This window comes from Mugil cephalus, chromosome 19 (genome assembly GCF_022458985.1).
Source record: "Mugil cephalus isolate CIBA_MC_2020 chromosome 19, CIBA_Mcephalus_1.1, whole genome shotgun sequence".
Taxonomy (NCBI): Eukaryota; Metazoa; Chordata; class Actinopteri; order Mugiliformes; family Mugilidae; genus Mugil; species Mugil cephalus.
Window position 1 is genome coordinate 10,323,562 of NC_061788.1, and position 26,780 is coordinate 10,350,341.

Genomic DNA, 26,780 nt, shown 5'->3' on the forward strand with positions numbered 1-26,780 from the left:
TCTACTCCCGAGTTGAGTTTTTTTTTTTTTTTTTTTCAATCCCAACCAGACTTCTTGGTTAAACAAACATAGACGTCCACATTTTGATGGATACTTGAAGTTTGTCCCTTTGTTCTCTAGTTTCAAGTAGAGCGGGAAAAATGAACTGCAAAACATATGGATTTGTGCAGTTTTTTACTTGAAATTCAATGTAAATCTTTTTTTGGTTGCTATATGTCACACATCTTTGTTTCCTTAGTCTGCTGACTTGATGATGAGAGCAGTCAAATAAAATTCATTGCTCGTTTTCCTCCTCTTCTTCGTCGAAGAAAGCAAGCTGATCTTCGTCCCACTGGATGATGAAGATAGCGTCACGCTTTCTCGCCTTTTGCACCCCGACTGGACCATTTGGGGAGGACAGCTGCGTTGCCACGGTAATAAACTGCTTTCCAGGATTCTATGACAGCCGTTTTACCGCTGAGCTCCTGAAAATCCTGCTAATTTCACAGAGCTGAGGGTCAGCCCGGGCCCGGCCGCCGAAAAACGCCGCTCTCGATACGCATTCCATCTGTGCCCGGAGTAATTTCATCATCTGTGTTCTGCCACGGCTTTTTGTTTCACAGGTTAGCGGCAATTCTTCACAGTCATCCATCCCGGTCCTCTCGCTGTGTGATGTTCTCTGCTTTAAAGTCCTTTTCTGAAATAAAAAACGTGACTCGTTTTCATGGTGCGTTGTCGTGCTAGTGCCAGTATTAAGGCGAGGTCTCTATTTCATAAGAGAAATGTTTGCGTTATGAAATGGAGACAGATTATTACAAACAACCAAGCTGCATTAATTGATCTCCTACTGCTAGAGGGCAGAACGTGGAGGGTGCAGAATCTGCAAAGCAAACTGAAAGTAATCTCAGGTCTCGCTCAGATAGTCTGCACGCATCCCTCCCACTCAAATCAAAGTACGACGCCTGGTGTACTGTGAAATCGTAGCCTTGAAAAAACAAAACATTACTGGAGCACAGTGATGTAAAATTTGCGCTTATTGTCAGGAAAGGGGTGGTGAGCACAGAGTTTGTCCATGAGGGAGCTAGAGAGTTGTAACAATGCATGCATTAAGAGAAATGGATACTGTGTTCCGGGATTGCTATTCTTCCAATTACGGTTTCTCTCTGGTGAAGTGTGCGGGAAAAGAAAGTGTTGTGCGATTCGCGATATGTACACGTGAACGGCGTGTCAGCTTTTTTACACATGATTTCATGTTTTTCCATTGGACCTGATTGGATCTGTTTTGGGACTAACTCTGTGTCGTGGCGCATCTGTGTTGAATCATCACCCGGGTATTTTTGGACCGGTGGATGCCATTTGACCTGCGGCTCACATTGTGTCCTCTGGACCAAAATGGCATCACACTGTAGCCAAGAAAAAAAAAAAAAAAAAATCTAGCAGAACCTTTTCAACAGATCTGATCTAATTATTAAGTGCTGCAATGTCACAAAAGTGGGAGGATAATTTATATTTTGAACTTTAGTCCACGTAGGCCAAGATCTATCTTGAAGCACGTTCAGGTGAATGAGGTTCAAACTACGATCTCCAGGTGTAATGTGACTAGTCCTCACTGCAGCCACAGCCCACGTTGTGGTTTTACAGAATGAGCATGACGCACTGACAGAACGATCCCAGCACTATTAATGTATTAATCATCTCGTAACTATGTGCGTGATGACGGATGTGCTCTGCAGTTTAAATTCTGACTAGCAGAGGGAGAGAAAGGGGAAGGGAAGAGTTAATTTGACTGAAAATGGGCCTTGCAACCAGTCTGCCCCACTTTCAACCCCTTTGTGTGGCAGTGTGACCTCCACCTACAGAGCTCCTCGCTCTCTTGGAAACCCCCCCTCGCCCTCCACCTCTCCTCCACATCCCTTGGCCTTTGGGGCTGAGTGGGCTTGCCTTAGAGTCCGGAGGGGCTCCACGCTGGGCGTTTGATGGAGCGCAGAAGGGCGTGTGAGGTGCGCTGACCCATTCACACTGCTCCCCATGCACCCGTGCTCCAGAATAGGCTGACTTATCGCGTGTAATACACAGTGCTGCACAAATCTGGAGTGACAGCTATAGGCCTACTGGAGAGGGGAGACGTGCCCTGTGGGGGCTGCACTTCCCACCCAGTGTGACTTTAAGAGGGGACAGGTGTGGGGTGGAGAAGCCCATTTGGCTCTTGTTGTTGTTGTTGTTGTTGTTGTTGTTGTGTGCCTTCTCCAACCCTGCTTTAGCACCGCCATGTTTTCCTTCCCTCCACCATTTGGAGTGAAGCCTCTCTTTCCTGAAGGGAAAAAGCTTCGCGCGAGGCCCTTACACACGCGCTTTCAAACATTTCATTCGGAGCGGAGATGTTTACGATCCGCATAGGTGCCGTGGTAGACTCGTAATCCGTCCAACAGCTTAGCAAATCCTCTTAACTTGTAGCGCGCATAAATCTTTCACCGCTGGAATGTGTTCCCCATTGTCATTTTCAACCTGTATGTTTGCGTGTGTGTGTGTGTGCGCGCGCCGGATTAGTGTGAAGTTGCAAAGTTGTGGCGGTGCCTGGAGGTGTGAGCTCTAATCACCTCTAATCACCTGACGTGTGATGGCCTGATCCCCGTTGTAGCCCGGCAAGCCGCTGCGTTTTCACCCTCTTCACACACACACACACACACACACGGAGGCTCACATGAGCAAGTGAGTGGGATTCAGCCCACATCTCAACTTTAATACCAGACTCTTGGTTACAGATTAATGCCTGGCCCTTGCCATTCATACAGCACCTGTGCCTGCAGCTTTGCTTACACACACATTATGTCAAGACGGGGTTGTCGGGAGGTTGGACTTTTTTTTTTTGCTGCGTCGAATACCGTTGGAGACTTTTATTTTGAAAGCGTCTATACCACACGCACACCAAAACTTACTTAAGTAACTTGGATTTCTTGGAATGCGAATACAACAGCTAAGCGTTCGCAGCTCACTCACTTCTTATTGTCTCTGTTGTCGAGAGTTTAACGGTATTAATGTCTGCACTTCTTCTACAAGGGCTCACACGAAACTCAAGAACCAGGCTGGATAACCTAACAACAAACAACAAGTTTTTTTTTTTTTCTCTCTCTGTGTTCTTGCTTCCGTTCATCAGACACCTCTGAGCTCCTGTTTTCTTCTGACTCGCGGCATTTGACGGCGGGTGGTTTTTACCCTCTTCTGTGCGTGCGCGTTCTCTGAGCGTGTGAGTTCATCGGGCTCGGTTCTTATTGCAGCTTCTGGTGTCCCTCTTGGCGTGCTGTGCGACTGGATTGTGCGCCGGTGGCGACAGTTCATAATGCTTTCACCGCTGGCCTTTCACACCTCATTCACGTACGCGTCCATGGCCCCCGGTTCACCCTCTACTTCTTCTTCTTCTTCTTCTTCTTCTTCTTCTTCTTCTTCTTCTTCTTCTTCTTCTTCTTCTTCTTTCCACTCTCCTCTCTGCGCGTGAGTGATGGCAGAGTTTCCAGTGTTGGGGTTGCGCGGCCCGAGACGGAGGGCATGTGTGGATATGCTCAGCTGTTCTCCTCTGTGGCGGAGCGGCCGTAGAAAGGGCTGGACAAATAGCACAGTGAGAGAGCAACCAAGTAACACCCTCCTCCTCCTCCTCCCCCTCCTCGTCCTCCTCCCCCTTCTTTTGTCCCCCTCTTCTTTCTCCATGTCTGTCTCTCCCAGGCTGTCAGTGTGGAGTAGTGCTGGAGGCAGCGAGGTGACTGCGAGCTGTGGGAAGTTCCTGAGAGCGCGCAGAGGCAGAGTGGCAGCCGCTCACGGAGGAAACCACTTGCGCGCAGAGAGAGAGGGGTTGACTCTCTTCCACGAAAGGATATAGAAACTCACACCTCTGCCTTGTTGCCGCGGGGTGCGACTCGTTGTGGCAGCGCCTCGGGGATTGGAAGGAAGTTGGTGCCGGCAGGATGGTGGTGGCGGCAGCGGCGGCGGTGTGCCTGCCCCAGGAGTGGGCCTGGCAGGCTGTCCTCCTGGTGACTGGACTAGCATCTCTGACCTGCGGGTCTGACGGTGAGTGCTGTGTCTGTTACCTTCATGTCACGTTATTTCCTTTTCATATTTGTGCTCTGAGAAAGGGAGACCCAGTCGAATTGGAAGCCCGTCTTTTTTTATTGATGGCATCACGAGCTGACAGGTTGATGGAGCTTCGCCGGTGAGGTTGTCCGTCTATTTTTTGCCCTGTGGTATTTATGATGAGCACGAGCTATTATGATCTCCACGGGGTGTAGAGGGGGGGGGCTACCATGAGAACGGGTGCGCATTTATCTGTCCCTTCCCAGCAAGCCTCTTGCCAACCCCCCTCCTCCCCCCCTTCCTCCCTTCCCTCCTCCCCTCTCCCTGTCCAGACCCCCCGTTCATGTTTTGAATTGTTTGAAGATGGACAGCCAGTTGTCTTTTACGAAGAATGCCAACAGTGTCACGGTGCCCCGTAAGGTTGTGACAGGCCGGCAGGGTCGGCGAGATCCCACCCTTAAGAAGGTGACACTTGTGCATTTGCTCTGGTCTGATGAAAGAAAGGAAAGAAGGAAGATGGTCAGTCAACATAATCATGTTTTTTGGCACTTCCTATTTTTAATTTTTTTTTGTTTAAAATATTAATTAATCTCTGGGAAAGGCTGACTACACACACAAATTTATGATCTCAAAATTCCTCTAATTGGCATAAAATTCATCTGCATTTGTTTTTACAATTCAGTCATGTATTTGGTTTTCACGATACCGAACTGAACTCTTAAAGCAATGGGACGTTATTGGCTATGTGAGGATACAATCTTGGACTTCTCGAAAGACTGGATTTCCAGTTTTCTGACATTTTGTACGCCCAGTAATCAATGTCATCCACGCACCAAATCTGTTGTGGAAACAATATTTTAGTTGCAGTTATCCTTTTAATGGTTCACACTCAGTAAAAAAACACATCGGTGTCAAGCTGTTAAACCAGATACACACTCACACTGACACAATGTTTATAAATGCTGCGATAAAGGGATGGTCTGGAAATGTTCAGCGTATGACTCGCAGCTGTGACTGGGTTTCCCTTAAATGTCACTTCTGGTGTGTGACTTTGATTTGTTAGCCTAGTTAAAGTGTTTTGGCCTTGTCTCGCTAAACACGATTCGGAGTGTGTGTTTCTTACTCTTATCGGATCAGACATTTAGCAGCATATTCACAGAAACGTGTTTGATGATTTTTTTTTTTTTGTGGCTGGTGTGCGTACAATTAGCTTAGGACACACTTTAAAGTAAACCGCCATACAAAGCCACTCTGTGCCGAAAATGTGTCAAAACTGAAGACCAGCTGTAAAAATCCCATACTGACAGTGTGGCTCAGGACTGAATGCAACTTTCACAGTTGGTCATGAAATACCTCAGCTGCTGATGAATGCTCCTTTAGAGAATTTCCTTTGCTTTTCTCTGCGCAGACGGGGCTACGAGAGTTTAAACTCGGTGAGGCTCAAACGAGCCACACAGAAATCAAGCATGTGGGAAGATGGAGTGGAGTGGAATTCAGATAAAAACTAACACCACAGGAGAGTAACATCTGAGCACAGCTGCATTATTAGACAATGGACGACAAAGATTCTGCTCGTTCCTGGCAGTGCAGACAGGCATGTATTAAATAAAAAAAAAAATCAAGTTCCGAGCTGACATTTTTCATGCTTTTTCTGCGGTTGTTGGCCTCTTGCGTTCCCTCTGTTCGGTCCTTCGCCCCAGTGCGTCAGCCGGCGGCTACCTTCTCCCCTCCCTCTGTGATCTGATCTTTTAAAGGTCGCCCAAATGAGTTAAACACGTGGGAGGTTGTCCGTAAATCTGAGCAGCACGGCCAATTTGCCACCTGTTTCTGTAAGCTGGAGAGGTTCACGGAAAGTAGAGGAGTCCTAGCCCTGTTTAGCCGGTGTACAGTGACAAACCCACTGTGGTCCATCGCTTGCAGCACTGATATGCACTTCAAAACGACAAAACCTTTGAAGAGTTGAAGGTGCTTTACAAGTAGTTTTTATTTATTTATTTATTTATTTTATTTGCAGCAAACCTCAAAAACCTGAAAATGTCAGTGTGTTTAGGAGCACAGGTATTGGTTTTGTCTTTATCAACAAGTGTTTCTCTTCTGTGGCTCTGCTTCAGTTGTGTAAAGGGGAAAAACAGAATATTCACGATCTTCTGCAGGAGCTGTTTTATTCTGTTTGCTCTGCGAATTAGTGGCACGCGACTAAATGTGTTAAGTGTATTCACAAAACCTGTACGTTCCATGCAGCGCTGATACACCCTTTGGAAGACGTGTTTGGAGTGTTGTGGAGGAAGGTCGGAGTGTAGTGTGGCGTGGCGGTCCAGTGGTACAAAACAGCAGCAGTTGGTCCTCGGCAGGACCGGGGGCTCCTTCAGCCTTCTGTGCACCGCTTCCTGTCAGGATGTGGATACGGTTCCCCCACACAGAATTTGATCCCCAGGCAGATGTGCTGCTCCAGCGCTCAGGCCTGGGAGGAAAAGTTGTGTGTGTGTATGTGTGTGTGTGTGTGTGTTAGCATTATAGCTGCTCATGTGTGCAATGTTAATACACACCGATCAGGCATAACATTATGACCACCTTCCTAACATTAAGTAGGTCTCCCTTGTGCTTCCAAAAAACGGTTGTGACTCATCAGAGAATGGACATGGGCCTTCTGAGGGTGTCCTGTGGTGCTATTAGTCGGGTTGAGTGGAAAGGCCTCTGTGGATCAGACTTGTTCCAGTGTGTCCCACAGAAACTTGATCAGTTTGGAATCTAGTGAATTTGGAGGCCAGGTCAACAACTTGTGCTGTTTTTCATGTTATTTTTTTGTTTTGCTTTTTAATTGTTGTTTTGGTGTGTGAGCCTGTGTCAGGCTGCATCCTGCTGGGGATGGCTGCTAGGAGAGTGATGCATGTCTAAGTACCATCCACATGAATGTCAAGTTCAAAAGTTTCCATGCAGATCATTGTATTCTCACAAGATGTTCAGTGTCATTTACTTCTCCTCTCAGTGGTTGTAGTGTTGTGGCAGATTGGTGTATCAGCCTTGTGCCACTTAGAAGCTTTTGACTACTACTTTTTGTGAGGGACTGCTAAACATCATTGTGTTCTAGCTTTTGAATAGTGACATTTCCTTGTGCATTGGAAAATATGCTTACCCAATTTTTTGCAGAGACTGATATAATACCTCCTAAAAATTTGCTTACAGGAACCTAGCACGTTAATTAATGAGCTGTAGAGGTAGTGGCAGGTGGATACTGTGACCTTTGGACACATTCCAGCTGTATTATTTCCCCATGTTTCCAATCTTAGTGTTAATCTATGCAAGCTGGCCCTGCCTTCGTATTTACCAGGCAGATATGAAAGTGACATTTATCCCTTCCTAACTTTAACTCTCGGGACGAAAGCTAAAAAAAAAAAAAAAATGGTACAATCAAGTAATTAATGCTACAGCAAGTGTATTTGTAAGTTGCGAGGAACCTTGAACAACCTTGAGTGGAACAACAGAACCCTCGTGGTATTTTTTTTTTTTTTTGGCACAGCTGATACTGTGGGGTAAAGTGACATATTGTGGTGCCGCTATGGTTGTATTCTCTCAGCGTGGCTGTAATGAAGCCCAGCCTTTCTCAGTGGCTTGTGGCTTTTTCCAGTAAGTCCAGACCACATGGACGGATAGAGGAGCAGCGAGGTCGGATGGGAATTGCGGGTGGACAATATTAAAAAATATGAGACGGGATCTAGGCGGTGCGTTGAGATGAGTGCGACAAGCGGTGCACGCGCTCCTGTGTTGCCAGCATCTACACCTGTTTTCTGTCCATCTATCTCGTGCGTGAGTAAGTGTGTGTCCGGGTTGCAGTCAAGCCCTTTTTTCCATTTGTATGATTTTTAAAGCAGCACAGTCTGAAGTACAGATGATGGAACTGTGATGCATAAATCTGTAAGAAAGGGTGACTTAAAACTGTAGATATGTAAACTGTGCTGCAGTTTTATACAGAGCTGACCCTTTGTTATCACAGGAATTCTGCGAGATTTATATTTTAAAGAAAATAATGTGTCTTACACATAATGGTTCAATTATCCTCCTCGGTAACATTTTTTTGTAAGATCTTTTTTAGATTTATTAGTAAGGCCCTGTTATGCCGTGCGAGTGTGTCCCTGTTGCTGGCATCCGCGGTGAATAAATCTGTCAGTTTGTCTGTGTACACTCCTGTCTGTGTTTGAGTATTTTGTTGTGGATATAGCATCTCTTCGCCGTAGTCACACCCCCGTGCAACATTTTTTCTGTGCAACCAGTGCGAACCTCCACCAACAGTGGAACTATTTTTTTTTTTTTACAGAGGTGTGGATGTGGAGCAGGTCTCCCTCCATAAAGTTGTTGTGGCATTTTCTGCTTGAAGCAAAGGGAGCCTCGCAGTGACAATCACAGAGGCAGCCAAGAGTGGTAAACAGAAAACAGGTTGCTGGAAGCTGCGCGTTTGAAACAGATGACTTGATGTGGGTGTAGCGGGGGAGCGGGGGGAGATGGCGTGGAATGCGCTCCTCAGACACATTCGCGTGCACGCGCGTACAATATGTGCACATGTGTGAGTGCCTTATGTGGCAGAGGCCTTTGAAGCCTGCAGGAGGCTAAGAGGAATGAGGGTGCAACGGTCGGGTGGAGGAGGATGTATGGCCCCTTTGCAGGTTGGTTGTGACCCCCTCGGGGTCAGAGTGCACGCTGGAGACACTGGGGAAGATGTCTCCTTTGAGGAGGTGATTTATTATGACCACCTGGAGTAACTTATCTACTCATTCTCTCGTGTCTTCCTCTGTGCCTATGACTAACAGGGAACAGTCTGTGTGAGCGTCGCAGCTCAGCGCTTAAATGCCTGTAGTATTGTCTAGTGATGTCTGCTCTTGTTAATTGTTCTTGCAAAGATTTATTCAGGACATAAAATTCCTTGTTTACATTTCTGTATAATCTCATTCCAGGCAAACGAGAGTATTTTCTTCCTGCATTGATTTCCAAGACTGACCGCCAGTGTCTGTCTGATGTCGGAATGTATTTCAATCAATGGTGTAATAAGGCAGCTGACAGTCAATTAAGACTACATTCGGTTCCAGCTCATCAAAATCATTTTTTTAAATTATAAGATATAATAGATCCAACATTTATGAGACATAATTTGAAATAAAAAAAAACAATGCATTCATATGGCACAGCTGCACACTTTACGGTTTTTCCAGTCTGGTGTACCGCAAGGCATTCACTAAGATCCTCTATGTTTTAACATACTTAGATGACTCAGTTTAAAAGTGTCTTGTTACATTGTACCTTGTACGTCACTGATCTTATCATAAAATTAACTAATGGAAGTAGTTCTCGTTCCTGTTGCTTATGGTGTCCTTGACCCTTGGTGGTGCATGATACTTTGTGACATACACTAAAAAAATTGCTATGACTAAGCTCTTGAAAACCACTCAAGTCCACATGAAAAATATCCTCATAGACAGGAATACCTCTAGAAGTCAGTGAGAACAGACCATTTGCAACAATGAAAATGTGGAAAATAACAGTAAGAGCCGAACAAAAAAAACAAACAAATGTGTCGTTAATACCAATGCAGGAATAATACACAGCTCACAGGCACGCTTCGGCTATCCCCATGAAAAACACAAAGGAGGACGAGTCACGAACCAAACTGATAGTGTGCAGCCACAGAGTTGGAAAATGAGAGGAGAGATGCGGTTTTAAAGGGCAGTAGATGAACTGCCGTCACTAATTCAGATATATTTGGAGAAGGCGGAATCCAGCTGGGACGTGCCCTGAGATTCAGTGCCACTGATGATGGTGATGAGCTGTGACTGAAGGTTCTCCAGCTGGAACGCTCGCTTCGCCGTTGCTGGCACTCCGATTTGCTCAGAGGATGTTTGTGTGTAGCCTTGTGTCAGTGTTGAGGAGCAGCCTGTGGAATGTGTGGGGGTGCGGATCAGGTTTCGGGGTGACCTTGAGTGGGCCACGTAGCTGACACAGCAAGTTTGTGTTTGTGCATAGTGTGTGTGTACAGGACAGAGATAGTGAAGTGAATGCTGTACATGTATGACAGACAATGGGCACATATGGTGTATTTCCATCTAATATAATATATAACTGTATCTATCTCTTTTATTTTTGCTTTCCTCTATTGATGTGCTTTCTTTTGTAATAAATATGGCCTCAGCCTTAGGGCCCCCACTGTGTTTGCAACTTTTAACCTCTTTTAATAGTCTGTTGAGCGTACGGTGACTCTGTGGTGAACAATGCATGACTTACAGGGCAAAGACCTTCGTGTTAAACATGACAATACATGAGAATACTGTAAATAAAGAACTTTTATACTTTATGCATCTCCTTTTGCACTTCCTGTTGTTGCAGTGGATGGGGTGTCGAGGCACAGATTGCACCTTATAAAAGCGAGAATGATCAAATGAAGTGCGACTTTGCATGCATTTGTTTTGAAAGTAGCTCCTTCAAAGCTCGAAGAAGATGCTATTATGGAGGTTAAACACTGCTTTGAGCTTAGCCTGTAACCCGTGCCTCATTTACCAAGAGTATAAACGTTAAATAAAACAGCTGACTTGGACTGAATGTACCAAATTCGTGTCTTGTGTTTTTGCATACTTGTGGTACGGATCAAGCCGAACCAATGTTACTGCGAGGGAGGATCTTAACACCTCCACAGACTTCCCCTCAGACAGAAACAACAACACATATTAGGTTGAAAGGACGCCGAGCACCACTTAAAGAGCAGTCACTGTGTTTATACTGCACTCTGATTTAGCCTTTTCATCACATAGCCCTCCGGAGGATTACTCATGTCCTATTTCAATGGCTGGTTGGCTTTCAGGCCATTGCACTGCTTAGATCTTCTTACACCTATTAAAATAAAACTGGTCAAGGGGGAGCTTTCTGTGGATTTGATTGACACGTGCGACAAAGGTGTAAATGTGCACTGAAAGATTCTCTAAGCAAATACATAACTGGGTAACTTTAAGACCCGCAGTCGGTACTCTAATGACGAAAGCAGAAGAAGGAGAGGGACTGGGAATCAGACAGAGAGTGAGAGGAAGGCATCCATCAAGTGTGGCACAACACAGTTCGGCTCTCTGACCACAGAGGTCTTCAGGGACGAGCTGCTGTCAGAGCTGGTTTTATTATACACCAATAGACTGTATGGATCGCCAGTTACTTTGCAGTCGGGATAAAAGAGAAGATTATACTGTATATCTATTTAACATGGTTTTATTGTACAATAATCTTAATTGTCATTAAGTACTGGGAATGTAAAAATCAACAGTGAGTTAGCAAAAAAATGACTCGGCTGAAAATAATATTTCATGGGATATTTAATAATACTTAATTCGCAAACATCAGACTTGCATACTTGTTAGTTCAGACAGTACAGACTCTGGAGCACGGCCTCTCTGTAATTTTTAACTTTATGCCGCCTGCAAAATACATCCATGTCCACACAAGTTTCATCTCAGTGCATGCTCGATAAAACAGTCAGGCTAAGAATTTGGACCGCTATTTGTCAGATGCATACTATGAATTAGATTATTAATATTAGATTATATAATATTAGAACAATACTTGGACAGTGATGAGTCCAGGAGCCCAGAGAGTCTGCCATATTGGACCTCCTTCTTTATACAGTAGCCTAGAATGGACAAACGAAACATTTTACGCTTTTAGCTGCCCCACTAGACTCTCCTCAGAGGGGGAGGGATTAAGCAGCTGGTTGCAGTCTGCAACCTCACCGCACGATGTCACTAAATACTTCACACTAGACCTTTAACGCTTATAATGTATTTTTGAGTATTAGGTTACAGAACAGTAGTATCTGGATTCTTACTGCACTTGGTTTGTCTCAGCTGAGTGTATTTTCTGTAGAACATTGTCCAGTAGAGCATATTTGATAACATATATAATGTTGTGCTATTGCTATTGCTAATGCTATTTTTTATATATGTTTTTTTCCCTTTGAAGATACATTCGTGATTGGATATGACAGCTGACGTGCTGTCAGTGCATATGTTTCTATATACATATTAACAAATATTTGCAGCCTGCATCCAATCATAGGCTTTTTCAACCAGTTTAATTCAATAATTTGAGTTTCTTTTGTTCTGCAACGGTGATGAAAATGAAAAATATGATACTATTATGCTTAGGCTCTGAAGTTTTTTTTTTTAAATGTACCACATGCGGCACATAGATTATCCTGAATATACTTATAATACATACATGTGAAAATTATGCATACTTACAGACATATACCAGTACTTGTATGTGTAGGTCTTTTTGGTGAATAGTGTAATTCTAGGCTTTGAACTAATGCAGATGCAGTGACAAATTTCAGAACAGCAGGGATGCTTTCATCAGTACATATTCACACTTTTATGTGGATTGCATTGCCATGGTAACGGCGCGGCAACTGCACGGATTCTGATTTATTGCTTTAAATGGGCAGTTATTCAATCATTGATTTCACTGAACTTTACTCTCATGGCCGCGCTGCAGCCAGATGATTTGGCCAGATGCCGCAGCGCTAAAACCCATCCTCTCTCTCTGCTCTCTTTATCATTATCCAGCCAACATGTTGGACACCATGCTACTGAAGAACGGGTGGAAGGGAGGATCGGAGCGAAGGACAGAGGAGAGAAGCAGCACAGCCACGGTTTTAGCTCAGAACATGCTCTGGTGCCACTGCTACCACCACTGCCCCGAAGACTCCGTCAACAACACTTGCATGTAGGCCGGAGTACACACTCTTGCATGCTCACAAACAGGAGAAACAAGGCCAACGTAAAATAATGAGCAAAAGAGCTCCAATTACCTGATCAGGAGTACACAAATGAGCTGCATTCTTATATAAAATCCCACAGTTCCCTTAGGGCACATCCTATTAATGCTTGCTTCTAAATTATGTGTGTAACTTGTTGTTTTAAGTTACTAATTATTCATATTAGCACCTAATCTCCATGTTCTGGATCAATCAGTACATTGTTTAATTTATAAAAATGTCATAAAATCAGTGTCTGCTCATGGATTAAATTACCACCCATGCGCATGAAAATTCATAAAATTCTTAATTTAATTAATTTGCAAATCTTTAACAAGGAAAAGCTTGATAAATAACGAAGCTAAACAATAGTTTATCACTTCAAAAATGGTTGCCAGTATCCCCTTTTTCTCACATTTTAAATAATCTGGGTTTTATGGGATAAATAGCTCTGTCTTATTAAGCAGATACTGGAGTCGGCAGTGTAAATAAGGATATACTTGGACTCGGATTTTATAAAACGGCACTGACTGCCAAAGCCAACACCAGGGAAACCAGTAATAATGATGTATGTGGTGGTTTGCGTGTGCTTTGCTAGGACTGACGGATACTGCTTCACCATGGTGGAGGAGGAAGAGGGGGGTCTTGCTGTGCTCACTGCAGGTTGTTTGGGCCTGGCCGGGTCAGAGTTCCAATGCAGGGTAAGTCTGCCGCGTGAGCGTTCATGTCTCTGCGGGAAAACAGTCAAAATTTAATTAGGAATAAGTGTAAATATCATTGCTTTGCCTTCGTAAATGTCATGTAGAAATGCATGCTTACATTTGTGTATGTGTGTGTCAAAAGGACACGTGGAATGCGCGCTCGAGGAGAGCTCTCGAGTGCTGCACCGACCAGGACTACTGCAACAGAGACTTGCATCCCACTCTCCCTCCACTCATGACTTCAGGTGAGGCACGCCACATACATTTGTTCCTTACAGGCTTTCTCACACGATGAAATACTGCCCCAATTTTAAAGCGCGAGTGGCTTTTAGCGCGAGCTCATTCAGGCCACGCTGGGCTGCTGATGGGTAGTGACAGTTTAAACTGTTACAAACCACAGTGTGGTGCTGGAGTGAAGTGGCACATGCTGCTCTGGGACGCGGGGAGAGAGGGAGAGAGAGGGGCAGGTGAAACAGAGCCTGCAGACTTGGCTTGTTCTCTCACCCTCTAATGAAAAGGACAGCCTCTCCCCAGGGCCTGCTTGAGTTTCTTGCCTTGGGACGGATGTGAGATATCTGTCCATCTGTCACTCCGCAAAACACCAACGCACATGCAGGCGTGCACGCACGCACGCACGCACATTCTTTCTTCATGTATCTCACTCAAAGACTCTGTCACATACGCTCGCCATCACGCCTCCACAGAGCCTCACAGACCTCGTTTTGACCCTTCCTGTAAACACTTCATTTGTCGGGCCAGTTAGAAAGAAAGGAAAAAAGAGTGATTTGACTGCCCAGCAACAGTTTTTCACACGCTTGGACACATTTGATCGGCCCGTAACGCTCTCTGTGACCAGAGGACATGGCAACATTATCTGTAGGATGGGATAAGTTGTAAAAATAAACCAGGATTTATCATCAGAGCAGCCTAAAATACTGAAACATTGGTCCCTTTGGCATAAGATAAGCGTTCAACTAGAACACTAAAGGGCCGTTTCAGTCTAAAATTTGAAACAGGTCAGTTTCGAAACCATCACAGTAGAGTGTTAGGATTATAATTATATTTATTAATAAATTTTGTCTCATCCGATTAAGTTAATTTGGGAAAAAATACCTAAAAACTCACTTAACTTGAAACCTTGAAGCTTTTATGTGTTTGTGTGTGTGTGTGTGTGTGTGCGTGTGTGCGTGCGTGTGTGTGTGTGTGCGCGCGGCATCTCCAGAGTGCAGGCGTCTGCGTTCGCGTGTGTGCCTGATTGACAGGACCGTCGCAGAAAGGCTAGAGCCCCAAAGCTGCTTCAGGCCTCTGGGGTTTCTGTAGCGATGTCAGGGTGACACCTGATATGTGGAATTCAGGAAGGGGGGATGTGATCGATAACACGCTGCGAAAGAGGGGGAGAACGGGGGGTTGGAGAGGGTTCAGGGTGGAAGGAAGGGGAAAAGCTTGTCCCTTCCAATGAAAATTAATAAGATGCTGCAGGTTGATAGCGATGAACAAATGACTCGCCTGCAGCATTCATGTTTATTAATGTTTATCAGTGTTTAATAATGCTAAAAGTAACCTCTAAATTATGTGTCACATTTCTTTGTTTAGATTATGTGGACCGCAGTATCCAGTACATGGCTCTCTTCATTTCAGTCACAGTCTGCAGCATCATTCTCGGCATCATCCTTGTCTTCTGCTACTTCAGGTGAGAATCTTACCTCAGTCGCACACTGTCAACAAATCCACACTCCCCGATGTTCGCCCAACGAAAAAGTTACGCCTAAACCTTTCTGTGCTAGATATAAACGGCAGGAGTCACGGCCGCGCTACAGTATCGACCTGGAGCAGGATGAGGCCTGCATTCCCCCTGGGGAGTCTCTGAGGGACTTGATAGAGCATTCTCACAGCATCGGGTCTGGCTCTGGGTCAGGACTCCCTCTAATGGTAAGAGACACTCTGCACACATCTGCTTCAACAGCAACAGTCCACACTTTGCATCTAAATGTGGATAAAAAGGGTTAACATTAAAAACTACCTTACATTAATACTGTTTAAATGTATATTTACAACCTTAAGGTTAGATTTAAGGTAAAATATGTTAGGGTTAATGATCTTGGAGCATACGTTTCTCTTGAAATCAACATACTAAATCCAAATGTTCTCTTCACAATCGATTTCTTTTTCCAGGTGCAGCGCACCATCGCCAAGCAGATTCAGATGGTGAAGCAGATCGGAAAAGGCCGATACGGAGAAGTCTGGATGGGCAAATGGAGGGGGGAAAGAGTGGCCGTGAAAGTCTTCTTCACCACCGAGGAAGAGAGCTGGTTCAGGGAGACTGAGATCTATCAGACCTTCCTGATGAGACATGACAATATATTGGGTGAGGTTATATCAGAGTGTGTCAAATTTATATATATATATATATATATATATATATATATATATATATATATATATATATATATATATAAAAAGGTGTAGCCAGTGAAGTACCAGTACATGGTGTGCTTTCAAGCCTCCGGCTCTGCGCTCAGGTTGCTCCTGCATTGCCCTGCTATTGATCTGCAACTCATCACTTCAACATCCCCGTCCTCCTCCTGCATTAGCAAAATTTGTTCGGAATGTGAAGTAATTCTATGCTGGAGGATTTGTGATCTCGGTGACTTCTTATGTGTGCTGTTCGAAAGAGTTGTGCAAAGTACAAAGCCCAGCTCCTTTCAGGCCACCGCAACAGACCAAATGACAGTAGACTGTCAGCTTTGGAAAGTTACAGATAAACCCGTCCACTGAGCATTGAAGCATACAAATGCTAAGTTTTTTTTTTTCATTTCTCAATCCTTTCATCCCCGCTACCTGTCTCCAGGTTTCATAGCGGCCGACATTAAAGGTACCGGCTCGTGGACTCAGCTCTACCTAATTACGGACTACCACGAGAACGGATCCTTATACGACTACCTCAAGTCCAACACCTTAGACGTCAAGGCTCTGCTGAAGCTGGCCTACTCCTCCATATCGGGCCTATGTCACCTGCACACCGAGATCTACGGCACGCAGGGCAAGCCGGCGATCGCGCACCGAGACCTGAAGAGCAAAAACATCCTCGTGAAAAAGAACGGGTCCAGCTGTATCGCAGATCTGGGGCTGGCCGTCAAGTTCAACAGGTACCTTTCAGACTCTCATGTAGACGCTCGTTACAGTGCAGTTTAAAACAGAATTTCTTTGACACTTTCTCGGTTTCTCTGCCCTGCATCAGTAACACAAACGAAGTAGACATCCCGTCCAACCTACGAGTCGGAACGAAGCGCTACATGCCGCCTGAAGTGCTGGACGAGACCCTGAAGAGGTGCAAGGAGTCGTTCATATTGGCTGACATGTACAGCTTCGGCCTCATCGTTTGGGAGATGACCCGACGTTGCATCTCTGGAGGTCAGAAAAAAAATGATTTTAACTGCAGAATATCTGAATATCTTCCAGAGGTTATTCACACAGTTTTCTGTTTCTTTTTTTTTTTCCTGCAGGCATTGTGGAAGAGTATCAGCTGCCCTATCATGATCTGGTGCCCACTGATCCTTCCTATGAGGACATGAGAGAAGTTGTCTGTATTAAGAAACAAAGGCCTTCATTTGCCAATCGCTGGAGCAGTGATGAGGTATTCATTCATGTCTTTCTACCAATGGATGATGCATTAATACATCATACACGATCTAATGTTTACTAATGTTAGCTAATGTTAAGGGCCGCAAACCCACTAGTGTATTTGATTAGTATTCCTTTATATCTGCAGAGCAAGTAACTCACATATTCTCACGACTAAAAAACTTACAGGTTCTTTCCTATACATATTTCTTTAAAGCTACAAACCTACTTTTAACTAATAATAAACCGCTTGTCACACAGTAAAACTGTATGAAACACTATTAATATTGACATGTTTGTTTCTTCAGTGTCTACGACAAATGGGAAAGTTGATGTCGGAGTGCTGGGCCCACAACCCCACCTGCCGCCTCACCGCCCTGAGGGTGAAGAAGACGCTTGTGAAGATGTTAGAGTCTCAAGACATCAAGCTGTGACAAAGAGTCGCTAGAGACTCGCTCATCACCCAGAGACTTGTCATCGCCACTGGCGCGGGCTCCTTACACTGGCCAATAGAAGAAAGGGGAGGGGGGGGCAAAAAAGAAATAGAGACCTACTGACAGAACAAAGGAAAACCGACAGCGAGGATGAGTGATGCAGACGGCGGTCGCAGCGGAGCCGGAGAAATGAGAAGATTTATTATATGAGGGAGGGTGGGGTGGGAGGGGGGCGCCCTCCCATTGTCTGAGACGCCTCCGCCTCAGACAAAGTGCTCAGGACGTGCTTTCCGTGAAAGCTGAGTGGTTCTGGTCCAGGCCGCGCAGGAGAGGACTGAAATCCCTCTGATCAGTCGTGAACAGAGGAAGCCCCTGCTCTGCTCTTCTAAAGCCATGCAGCAGTATTATACGGGCAGTCTTTTGCACTGCTACGGCTGCCTTTGTGTGTTTGTGTGTGTTTTCTTGTCAAGCGTCAACTCAAAGAAATGTGGAGTTCATTGCTCAGTGATCTCATTGTCAAAGACATTACTATTATATTATTATTATTATTATTATTATTATTATTATTGAGCTGTTCGAGACTATATTAATAAAACTATTTCCTGCTGAATCAGGATTGTTCTATATAGTATCTATCGCTATATTTTCAGTAATAAATTGGTTAAAACTGTTAACCAATGCTCCCTCACCGTCTCCTCCTTCCAGTCACAGTTCATTTGTATAAAGTTGAGCTGAAATCTAATAACTGAGTCCATGCTGGGTGTTAACCCACTCCACCAGTATGCCTTATTTAATCACAGTATATGAACTGGATTACATTCCCTGATTTAAAATAAATAAATAAATAAATACTGTCAAACACCACCGTAAGATCGGTGCTACACAATCAAACACAATCGCGCCCCGTTGTCAATGTTGCATATAAATATAATTTATTATTAGTCTTAAAAATTCTTTCTTACACTTTGTACATGAACTTGACAGATGAAATGCAAGCCGTTGCGAGGGACATCATCATGAGTGCCAGAAACAGACGGGCCACATTCTCACTATACACAGTAATAATTGTGAAGCTGAAGAACAACTAGGGAATGCGAAGGGGTAGCCCACTAAGAATGTGAAGATTGTTTCAAAAGGATGCAAAGTTTGCATAGACGACTTTACAAAAAACTGGGACGACGGCCATTGAATAAAATACAAAAACAAACGAAGAAGAACCAAGAACACTTGAACTGCCACAAGTGCTGTTGTTTCTAAAGAACGCTGCATTGACAGCTATCGCATTTTTTTTTCTTTTTTTTATGCACAGAATTGGTGTAAGTGGAATATTAATGGCTTCTGTCGTTAATGTATAAACATCAAAGTCTGAGTTAAAACTCCTTTATCGTCCAAAAGCACAGCTGAATGTTGATCTGTTAATCCGGAGCATGTGAAATGACACATAACTGAGATGAGACAATATTTAGATGACCGCTTGTGTATTAAATTGAATCTCAAACATTGTATGTCAATTATTTGGTAAAAAGCAATTGTTTTCAGTTGCATTGGTCCTACAAAAATATACTTGTTTCATTCCCTTTTCCATAGTTTCTTCCTCTTCTCTCTGCCTGGCGTCTTTCATGTACATGATATCATCTTAAACAGCACACAATTCATCGAGATTAGTCATACATTTTACTCAGTGTGGGAAAAATCGTCTTGATCACTCTCTGTTATAGCGGAGACAGACTGGTGTAATTAGTCAAATGATCAGGTAAAAAAACAAAAAACGTACAAGTTAAAGAAACATCATTGTAAAGACTTTTAAAAAATCAAATTAAAAAAATACACACATTATTGAAATTAAAAATTACACATAACATAATTAAAAAAAAGCTATTAATCGTTACAACAGCAACAGTGAAAGTGTGAAATGATTACATCACTGGTTTCTTTCTGCACTTTTAAAAGAGGCTGACAGCATAAGTCACTGCACCAGGTGTCCACCAGGTGGTGCTATGATACAGTCAAAACATCATGAGAGCGGAACCAAAATGAGTGGAGACTGCAAAGGATTCACTACCAGGCAGCATAAAATTAAAAAAAAAGAAAGAAAAAGGAGAGATATGTATAAATAGGCATATTATTAAATACTATGTTATCACAGAACACATACTTGTCCATGGGGTTGCTATGGAGACTGATTTTGGAGAGTGAGAGATACGTCCTCTGGTCCAAGTCTTCCCCCTTTGATCCTTTGACCTCTGATATTGTGTCATTAACTCTTGTACGCTGTGAGTGTATCTCACACAGTCCATCCAAATAACCGGACAGCTGTTTCCAAGGAAACCGGAGCCAAGAATATCAAGTCGTCGTATCAGAGAGAGAGAGAAAGAGAGGGGATCAGCCAGAGAAATGACTGGCAGAGAGATTCTTGTTTACTTTCCAAGTTTTTACACCCTTTGTTGCCAATGTTTAACTGGGTCACGGCTGAGTAGACCTCGCTGTTTCTGTCTGTTCTTTGAGGGTACACATCTGAGAGCGTGTACGTGCATTTGTCATAAGGATGCCAAATGACTCTTCCTGCTTTTGGGGGTCTCCCACTCTTGTTTTCCTTTTCGTGCCTTCTTCCTCCTCCTCCTTATCCTCCACCTCCTCCTCCTCCTCCTTTCTGGAATGTCACGCTCCCTCGTGGGCAGATGTCAGTGCTCAGTCACAAACGGAACAAGGCTGTCGTGGCGTCCCATCTCCTCCAGTACCTGGGCAAGGCGGCTGAGGTTGCCATCGGGGAAATGCTGCGCCTCCCACAAGTCCAGGATCACTCCCGTGGGACTGGACTTGGTGGCGAAGTAGTTAAGATACCTAAATGGAAAGGTTGTGACAAAACAAAAAGGTGCAGGTTAGAAAAAAAGAGGGTTAACACAGACAAATAAGTGTACTTGAATCAAATGAAGACATACAAGTGTTGTCAATATACTGTATGACTTTCATAGGTTGTCACAGCAAAATATGCCAAAATAACTATACAATTGATTGGTTTTCACATCCTGATGGCGTACCCTTGTTGTTGCATCACCTCTTTTCACCCTCTGCTGAAACCCAGCTCCTGTTTCTTTAAGGCCCCCACCGCTCAAAATTAGCTGGCAGACTAGTATTATGCAGGGTATTACAGAGTCATATAGATAAGCAGTGGAAGAAATGGCTGGACGGCAGTGTTTTCTGTCGGAGAGAATAAATCCCTTCAGCATGGACTTTGGGGTTCTTTTACAAGCACAAAAAAAAAGTTAAAATTAGTTCCACCGTCTGCATATGTACCTTCCAACTCAGCCCTTCTCCATTTCTTTCTTCCCTCTAAAGACTTTAATAAAATGTATTTGCAATATGACAACAGATAAACTGGGCTGGGTGGCATGCATGTACCGGTATTTACCTGTATTTTTTCTGTTATGATCTGAATTATTTAAATCCCAGCATACCGGTTTATTTGATTTCATGCTGTGCCACGAGACACTGTTTCGGACGACTGCCAGTGCGACTGCGTCACTGCCAGGCGTGGTGAAGATAGACAGGTCCAAAAAATGAAGCGGCAGAACAAAAAGAAGGTGCTGTATCGGTTGTTTTTGTTTTTTTTAAGGGTGACCAGGCGTCCCTGATTTCTGGGGACATTCCCCTGTCCCCTGTCTAAAGCTGTCCCCGAAAGTGTCACCAATTTTAGCTTTTTATGAAAGAGAAAAAAATGTTGCGCGCAGACTACAATTATTACGGTAGCCGGTCGCGCTGCTATGCTATTGACATTAGAGACACAGCAGAATAAATATGCTTAAATATGTCAAAATAAATGACACCATAATTGTTCCCATTTCTACCATTTAATCTTGATAACATTTAATTCTATTGTTTTTGTCCCCCTAGCTATAAATGTCCCCAGATTCCCCGATTCCCAGATTGTCACCCAGAGTGCTACGCTGGGCCATGCAAACCTGTTACTACTAGTATGGGATTATTCTACAATATTAACTCATCGTCACAGTAAAATAGTCCATTCTCAGTCAATCAACTGCATTCATTTCTCTCAACTTCATAAATGTTGTGAACACGTGATAAACGGACTTTCCCGAAATTTTTTGAAAAAGTGACCAAAAATGGACAGAATTGCTGACGATTACCTATATCTCAAAAATCCTTCATCCTTTCACAAATGCCATTTTACAATGCCCTTATCACTTAGTTTCTGATGGCCAAAACAAACCTCCTGGTGTATTCGAAAAATAAAAAATAAAAAATAAGCCCGACTATTGACACTACGCAGAATACACCATTGTGCCGTGTGCATCGTCACCACACGCTGTGAGCGAAAGGTCGGTTCAAGCCTCTCGCCGCCACTCTCCTTCCTTTTACGCTGCGCTCTGTCAGTGGTCCCTTCAATCTCCAGCTGCTGCCTGTGATAAGGCCGCCCCGCTGAGCTGGGACCTTATAAATGGACGCACATTGTACCTCCATCACACTCACACACACACAGAAGTCTATCACAGACGCATGGGAGACGTTTTCAAAAGAGGAGCCTCGTTCTGTCTTGGTCTGTCTCAGTTCACTCCAGCTCAATTAATCTCAATTCGGATGATGCTTATCAAAATGAGTCACAGAACAATCGCAATCTAATTAAAAATAGATTTGTTATCTACTGTTTCGTTGTAACTGTGCAATCTCGATGTCTTCGTCTAATGAGAAAAGCAGTTTAATGTGCAAATCATCAGCTTTTTGTGTCTTTATGCTGACTTAATTTACGCAGTAAAAAAAAAGAAAAAAGAAAAAAAGAAAACGCCTTTATAAGACAGTCTGTTCCTGCGGCCAGACTGTGATCACCAAGGACCTGAATGTGAGTCACTGTCTTGCTGCTTTGCTCTCTCTCTTGGGCCACCACGTTTATCTACCCACCTGTCAAGGTTAAGTTTGTGGGCCAACATCCTCCAGTCATTGCCTCTGGTCTGCGGCGCGTCCAGGCTGCCGCACAACTTCTGTCGGATGGAGACGGGGATGCGAAAGGCGTTCGGCCCCACCAGAGTTGTGATGTTGCTGGCGGGGTCCAGCAGAGATGTGTCAATGCTCTGGGAATCCTGCGAAGAGAGAACGACGGGCACTGAAGCAGAGATGCAGACTCGAGTCGGAGGCTGACATGATTAAAGCCCTCGCATAATGAAACATATTTGTAGTACAAATGTATTTGTGCTACAGGGAATTTATTTTTCTATATATTTATTTCATCATCACCACACACACCACCACCAGTCAAATGTTTGGAAACACTTTTTCATTTAATTCAGTGAGAAAGCGTGTCCAAACTTTTGACTGGTGGTGTGTATTTATGATGCAAGCTGAGTGATTTTCAAATGCACCGCATCTGGAGGATAAAGTGCTCAAGGCCTGGGTACAAATACCAGATCAAGACCCAGAGACAAATGAACCAAGGCCAGGCTGGGACACGGTTCTGCACTGCATGTACTGTAATTCATCTCATTACTGAGCACAAAGCTGAGTGTTCCTCCATCCCTCAAGCTCTATTCTCCTGGCCAGATGGTCTTTGTAAAGCAAGTACAGCATGACTAGAAGGTGATTATCCCCCCCTGCGCTCTTCCCTTGTCTGCAATGGCCTGTCATAACCAAGACTGTATGAAGGCAACAGCGTTGAGACTCCCTGTCATCCACCTTGACGCTTTTTGTTTTTTCTTTTCCCACTGCAAAAAGAGGAACTGGAAGAGAATTCTTTCAAATGTCTGACGCCATGGAACGACGGGAAGAACAAGGAGAAGCAGGTCGTTTCTGAAGCATTCACACCCCTTTAGAGCCAAGTCCTACCTCTGACAGTGTAGTGTCCAGCTGAAAGATCTGCCCCTCTCCCTCGACTTGACGCACACAAATTTTACAGGCCAGGTCCATGGTGCTGGCAGAGAACCGCTCAAGGGTGAAGCAGCAGTGGAGGTTCCTCTGCGGTCCGCTCCACACTTGCTGAAAGGAAAGCTCCTGCAGAACCGCGGAGGGGTTAGATGAAAATACATGCGACTATTTTTCAAACCTTTTCCCGAAAAGGTGCACGAGCAGTTTACCTGGTACTTGGCTAGTAGTTTGCTCTTCCACAACGTGTGGGGGACATCATGGATGGAAAGTCTCAGGTTGTGGGTGCTGTCTTTAAAGTTGAGGGTCTTTGGTTCATCCAACAACTTCCCACCCATCTGCTTTTCCATCTGAAGGACTTCCTGAACATCGCAGAGAAACACCTTATCAGACTACAGACTTCAAAACAAACTGATGACATATTGTATTTGCAATAGAAATTTCAGGCAAAGCAGACTGGAGGTCTGTTAATGAGTATTTTAATTATGTTCATCTTTAGGGCTTTACACGCTCGAACCTAGACCTGGAAATCTGAAACCAACTTCGATGTCCTTTGCAGCAGGATCAATATGGCTTCTCATTACTCATTTCCAAACCTAATAACTGCGCAATATCTCCCCTCAGTACAATAATCCTTCCTCATCTATCCTCCACATAGGTTCATGCAGGTATTAAACAGACTTGAGGTGACGAGACAACAGTAGAGTAGGGGGGGATAAATGTTGCTTATGTCTTCATCGATGCAGCCACTACGGTCGTCTCGCCTTATTGTGACACGTCAACGCCATGATTTCTCATTCCGCTTCCCACATCTCATCTGGCTGGCTGTGCCCACGCACAAAGTCAAAATGAAAAACTCACTAAACTTACAAACGGATGTAATTTTTGCAATATGACCTTTTTTTTTTTGATTGCTGTCACGCAACGTGGTGCACATTTACCTTGAGTGCGTCCTGTGTGTCGTCCAGGCAGTAGACTCTGATGTGATACTCCATGGCGGGGCAGGTGACAGGGCCGAAGATGGCCAGTTTGAGGCGCTTGATGGTGGAAGCACTGAGAGACTGGCCCACGAGGCAGTAGGTGCCCAGCGTCTCCGTCAGGATGTGGCAGGCCTCGTCATCCATTTGGATGTAGCACGGTGTGGTGAAGTTTTCTTCTCCTACGACCACCACATCCTACACATCGAGAAAAAAAAAAAAAAGAAAAGAAAATGGTTGTGAGTGCATAAAGCAGGCAAGAGGAAAACAAAGGTTGACATGGTGAATAGCGTTTCCATTAAGTCTCTCTATATTCTGGAAAGTAAATACAGCTATTATTATAATAATGGAGAAACAAATTCAAACAGTTCCCCTCCATTAGCATGTTCTTTCATGCTTTTTCACTCCTAGAAATGGATCTGTTCAATATAAAGCACGGCAAGAATGTTGCATGTATTCGTCATTCACTGAAGCTAATCACACACAGCAAATGGGCTTTAATTTGTACCAAAAAACACTTGAACAATACCCCACTCTACAATTGTTTGCACATAATAGGGTTACAAAATGTCTTTTCTCACACTTAGTTCCCAATTTGATGTGATTTGAAACACAGCAGGGAGTACGTTTACGCAAAAAAAATAAATACCCTACTGCATTTGTCCATGTAAAAAACTACATATTAGTAGGCTATATTATCGAGGTCGTTTGGTTAGATAACCCTGTATGTTTTCATATGACCACATTCTCATTGGCCAGACAATCACCAATGTTACTTTCAAAAGGAGAAATGCTTTACAAATACCCGTTAGCAAGAAGGCGATGAAAACTGGGATGTACTGCATCCCACAGACATTTTGAACTAGCCCAACCAAACAAAGGTGGTTTTTTGATAGGCCAGACCCTAAAGATGTAGCCTGATGTGCACCTCCCCAGAACTGTAACTACGCGTTGCGACAACACAGGCCAGGTCCGCTTGGTAGCAGCATATTTCCGCCTTAGTATTTTCGGCTGCTTCTCCATCTCCACAATTTTCAAATTGATTGCTTTGGATGGAATAAAGATGGAATGCATCAAGGACTAACTGAGGAGGTCACAAGAAATATTTGTGTGATTCGTCCTCAGTGAAATTTGTGAGGAATTTCGGCAATTACCATTGTTGAAAATGAAGCAGGAAGTAAAAAGTAAAACAGGAAATAGATACAAAAATTTGAAAAAAGACACAGTGGTAACTTGTATTTAGAGAGTGAGCCACACTTATAAGTATAAATGGGTCACACAAGCGTAGGCTACGTACGTAAGTTACGGTTATCTACAAGGCGTAAACCTAACTTCGCTTATTTACCAGACAGTCCCTATGGGCTGGATCTGCTGTCATCATTTCAGTATCAACAATTGGTTGAATTAATTTAATATATGGCAAATTTTATATTTTTAATTTATTTAGATTGGTGTCCCTACCAGGTAGAGTACACTCAGTGTGCTGCGTCAAATTAACTGATCTAGAGATATATATATTTTGTTTGGCTCCGATTAGTCGAAACATCTGTAAAATTTCAAATATGAACTGCGATTTTCTTTGGCTACAGCCCTATCAGTTCGTCACTCGTTGTGCTTCGCGCTTTAGCCGAACTGAAACCGAATAAAATGAAATTGCATTTTAATGTGCGGAAGTACCGGTTCACGGCCTTTTCATTTAAGCTGTATCCTTTAAAAATTACGCTTAATGTGTATATTACTAATGTTTGACGCGGTCTGACACTGCACGGTGGCGTGCAAGGAAACGGAAAAGTGAGCAGCCAGACCATTTGTGGTTGACCCCTGTAACAGCTCTAATGTCAGGACATATTTCTCTTTCATTAAGGCTGTCTGGACTCGGGGGACTTATGCAACACGCTCTCTTTCTATCCTCCACCCTCTCTCTCCTCCATCGCCCCCCCCACCCCCCGCCCTGCTTCCTCCTCCTCTCTGTCACTCCCTCTGTAATCCAGACACTCCTGTGAGCAGCTCACTGGTATTAATTCAGCCTATTATGAGAGACAGAAGAGGAATTACAGCTTTTTATTGTGAGCTAGGTCGTTTAACAGCATTATTATGGCTGATCATTAGACTCTTTAACTGCTCCTGTGGGATGCCGCCGGGGCGCCTTATTGGGGGATAATTGCAACACACAGCGGAAAAGTGGGCTTCCACTTCGGACATATGTGTGCCAGCAAAAACAACCAAAGATACTGTAATTTATTCACAAACTGCATTCATCTGCTTCTCTCTTCTTTTTTTTTGGGAGGCGTGGGAGGATCCTTGGAGGAGAATTACTGAAGCAGAAAGCCCCACATGTTCCTCATTACATGACCCATTG

General features: G+C 44.0%; 2 protein-coding genes across 4 annotated transcripts in view; one reads left to right on the forward strand and one right to left on the reverse strand.

Moving 5' to 3' along the window:
• bmpr1bb (bone morphogenetic protein receptor, type IBb) overlaps positions 1–19,162 on the forward strand; it is a 52,273-nt gene extending 33,111 nt beyond the window's left edge. The window contains exons 5-15 of the mRNA XM_047569640.1: positions 3,697–4,038; positions 12,630–12,789; positions 13,419–13,521; positions 13,664–13,766; positions 15,115–15,211; positions 15,306–15,450; positions 15,694–15,886; positions 16,370–16,667; positions 16,760–16,932; positions 17,025–17,155; positions 17,451–19,162. Coding sequence (XP_047425596.1) covers positions 3,936–4,038; positions 12,630–12,789; positions 13,419–13,521; positions 13,664–13,766; positions 15,115–15,211; positions 15,306–15,450; positions 15,694–15,886; positions 16,370–16,667; positions 16,760–16,932; positions 17,025–17,155; positions 17,451–17,576 — 1,632 coding nt within the window. The 5' untranslated portion in view covers positions 3,697–3,935 and the 3' untranslated portion in view covers positions 17,577–19,162. The remainder of the gene's footprint in view (positions 1–3,696; positions 4,039–12,629; positions 12,790–13,418; positions 13,522–13,663; positions 13,767–15,114; positions 15,212–15,305; positions 15,451–15,693; positions 15,887–16,369; positions 16,668–16,759; positions 16,933–17,024; positions 17,156–17,450) is intronic.
• unc5cb (unc-5 netrin receptor Cb) overlaps positions 18,486–26,780 on the reverse strand; it is a 105,812-nt gene continuing 97,517 nt past the window's right edge. For all 3 annotated transcript variants that reach the window (XM_047569630.1, XM_047569629.1, XM_047569628.1), the window contains 5 exons: positions 24,386–24,619; positions 23,657–23,806; positions 23,409–23,573; positions 22,491–22,669; positions 18,486–20,417 (listed from right to left, as the gene is read on the reverse strand). In XM_047569630.1, coding sequence (XP_047425586.1) covers positions 20,258–20,417; positions 22,491–22,669; positions 23,409–23,573; positions 23,657–23,806; positions 24,386–24,619 — 888 coding nt within the window. In that variant the 3' untranslated portion in view covers positions 18,486–20,257. The remainder of the gene's footprint in view (positions 20,418–22,490; positions 22,670–23,408; positions 23,574–23,656; positions 23,807–24,385; positions 24,620–26,780) is intronic.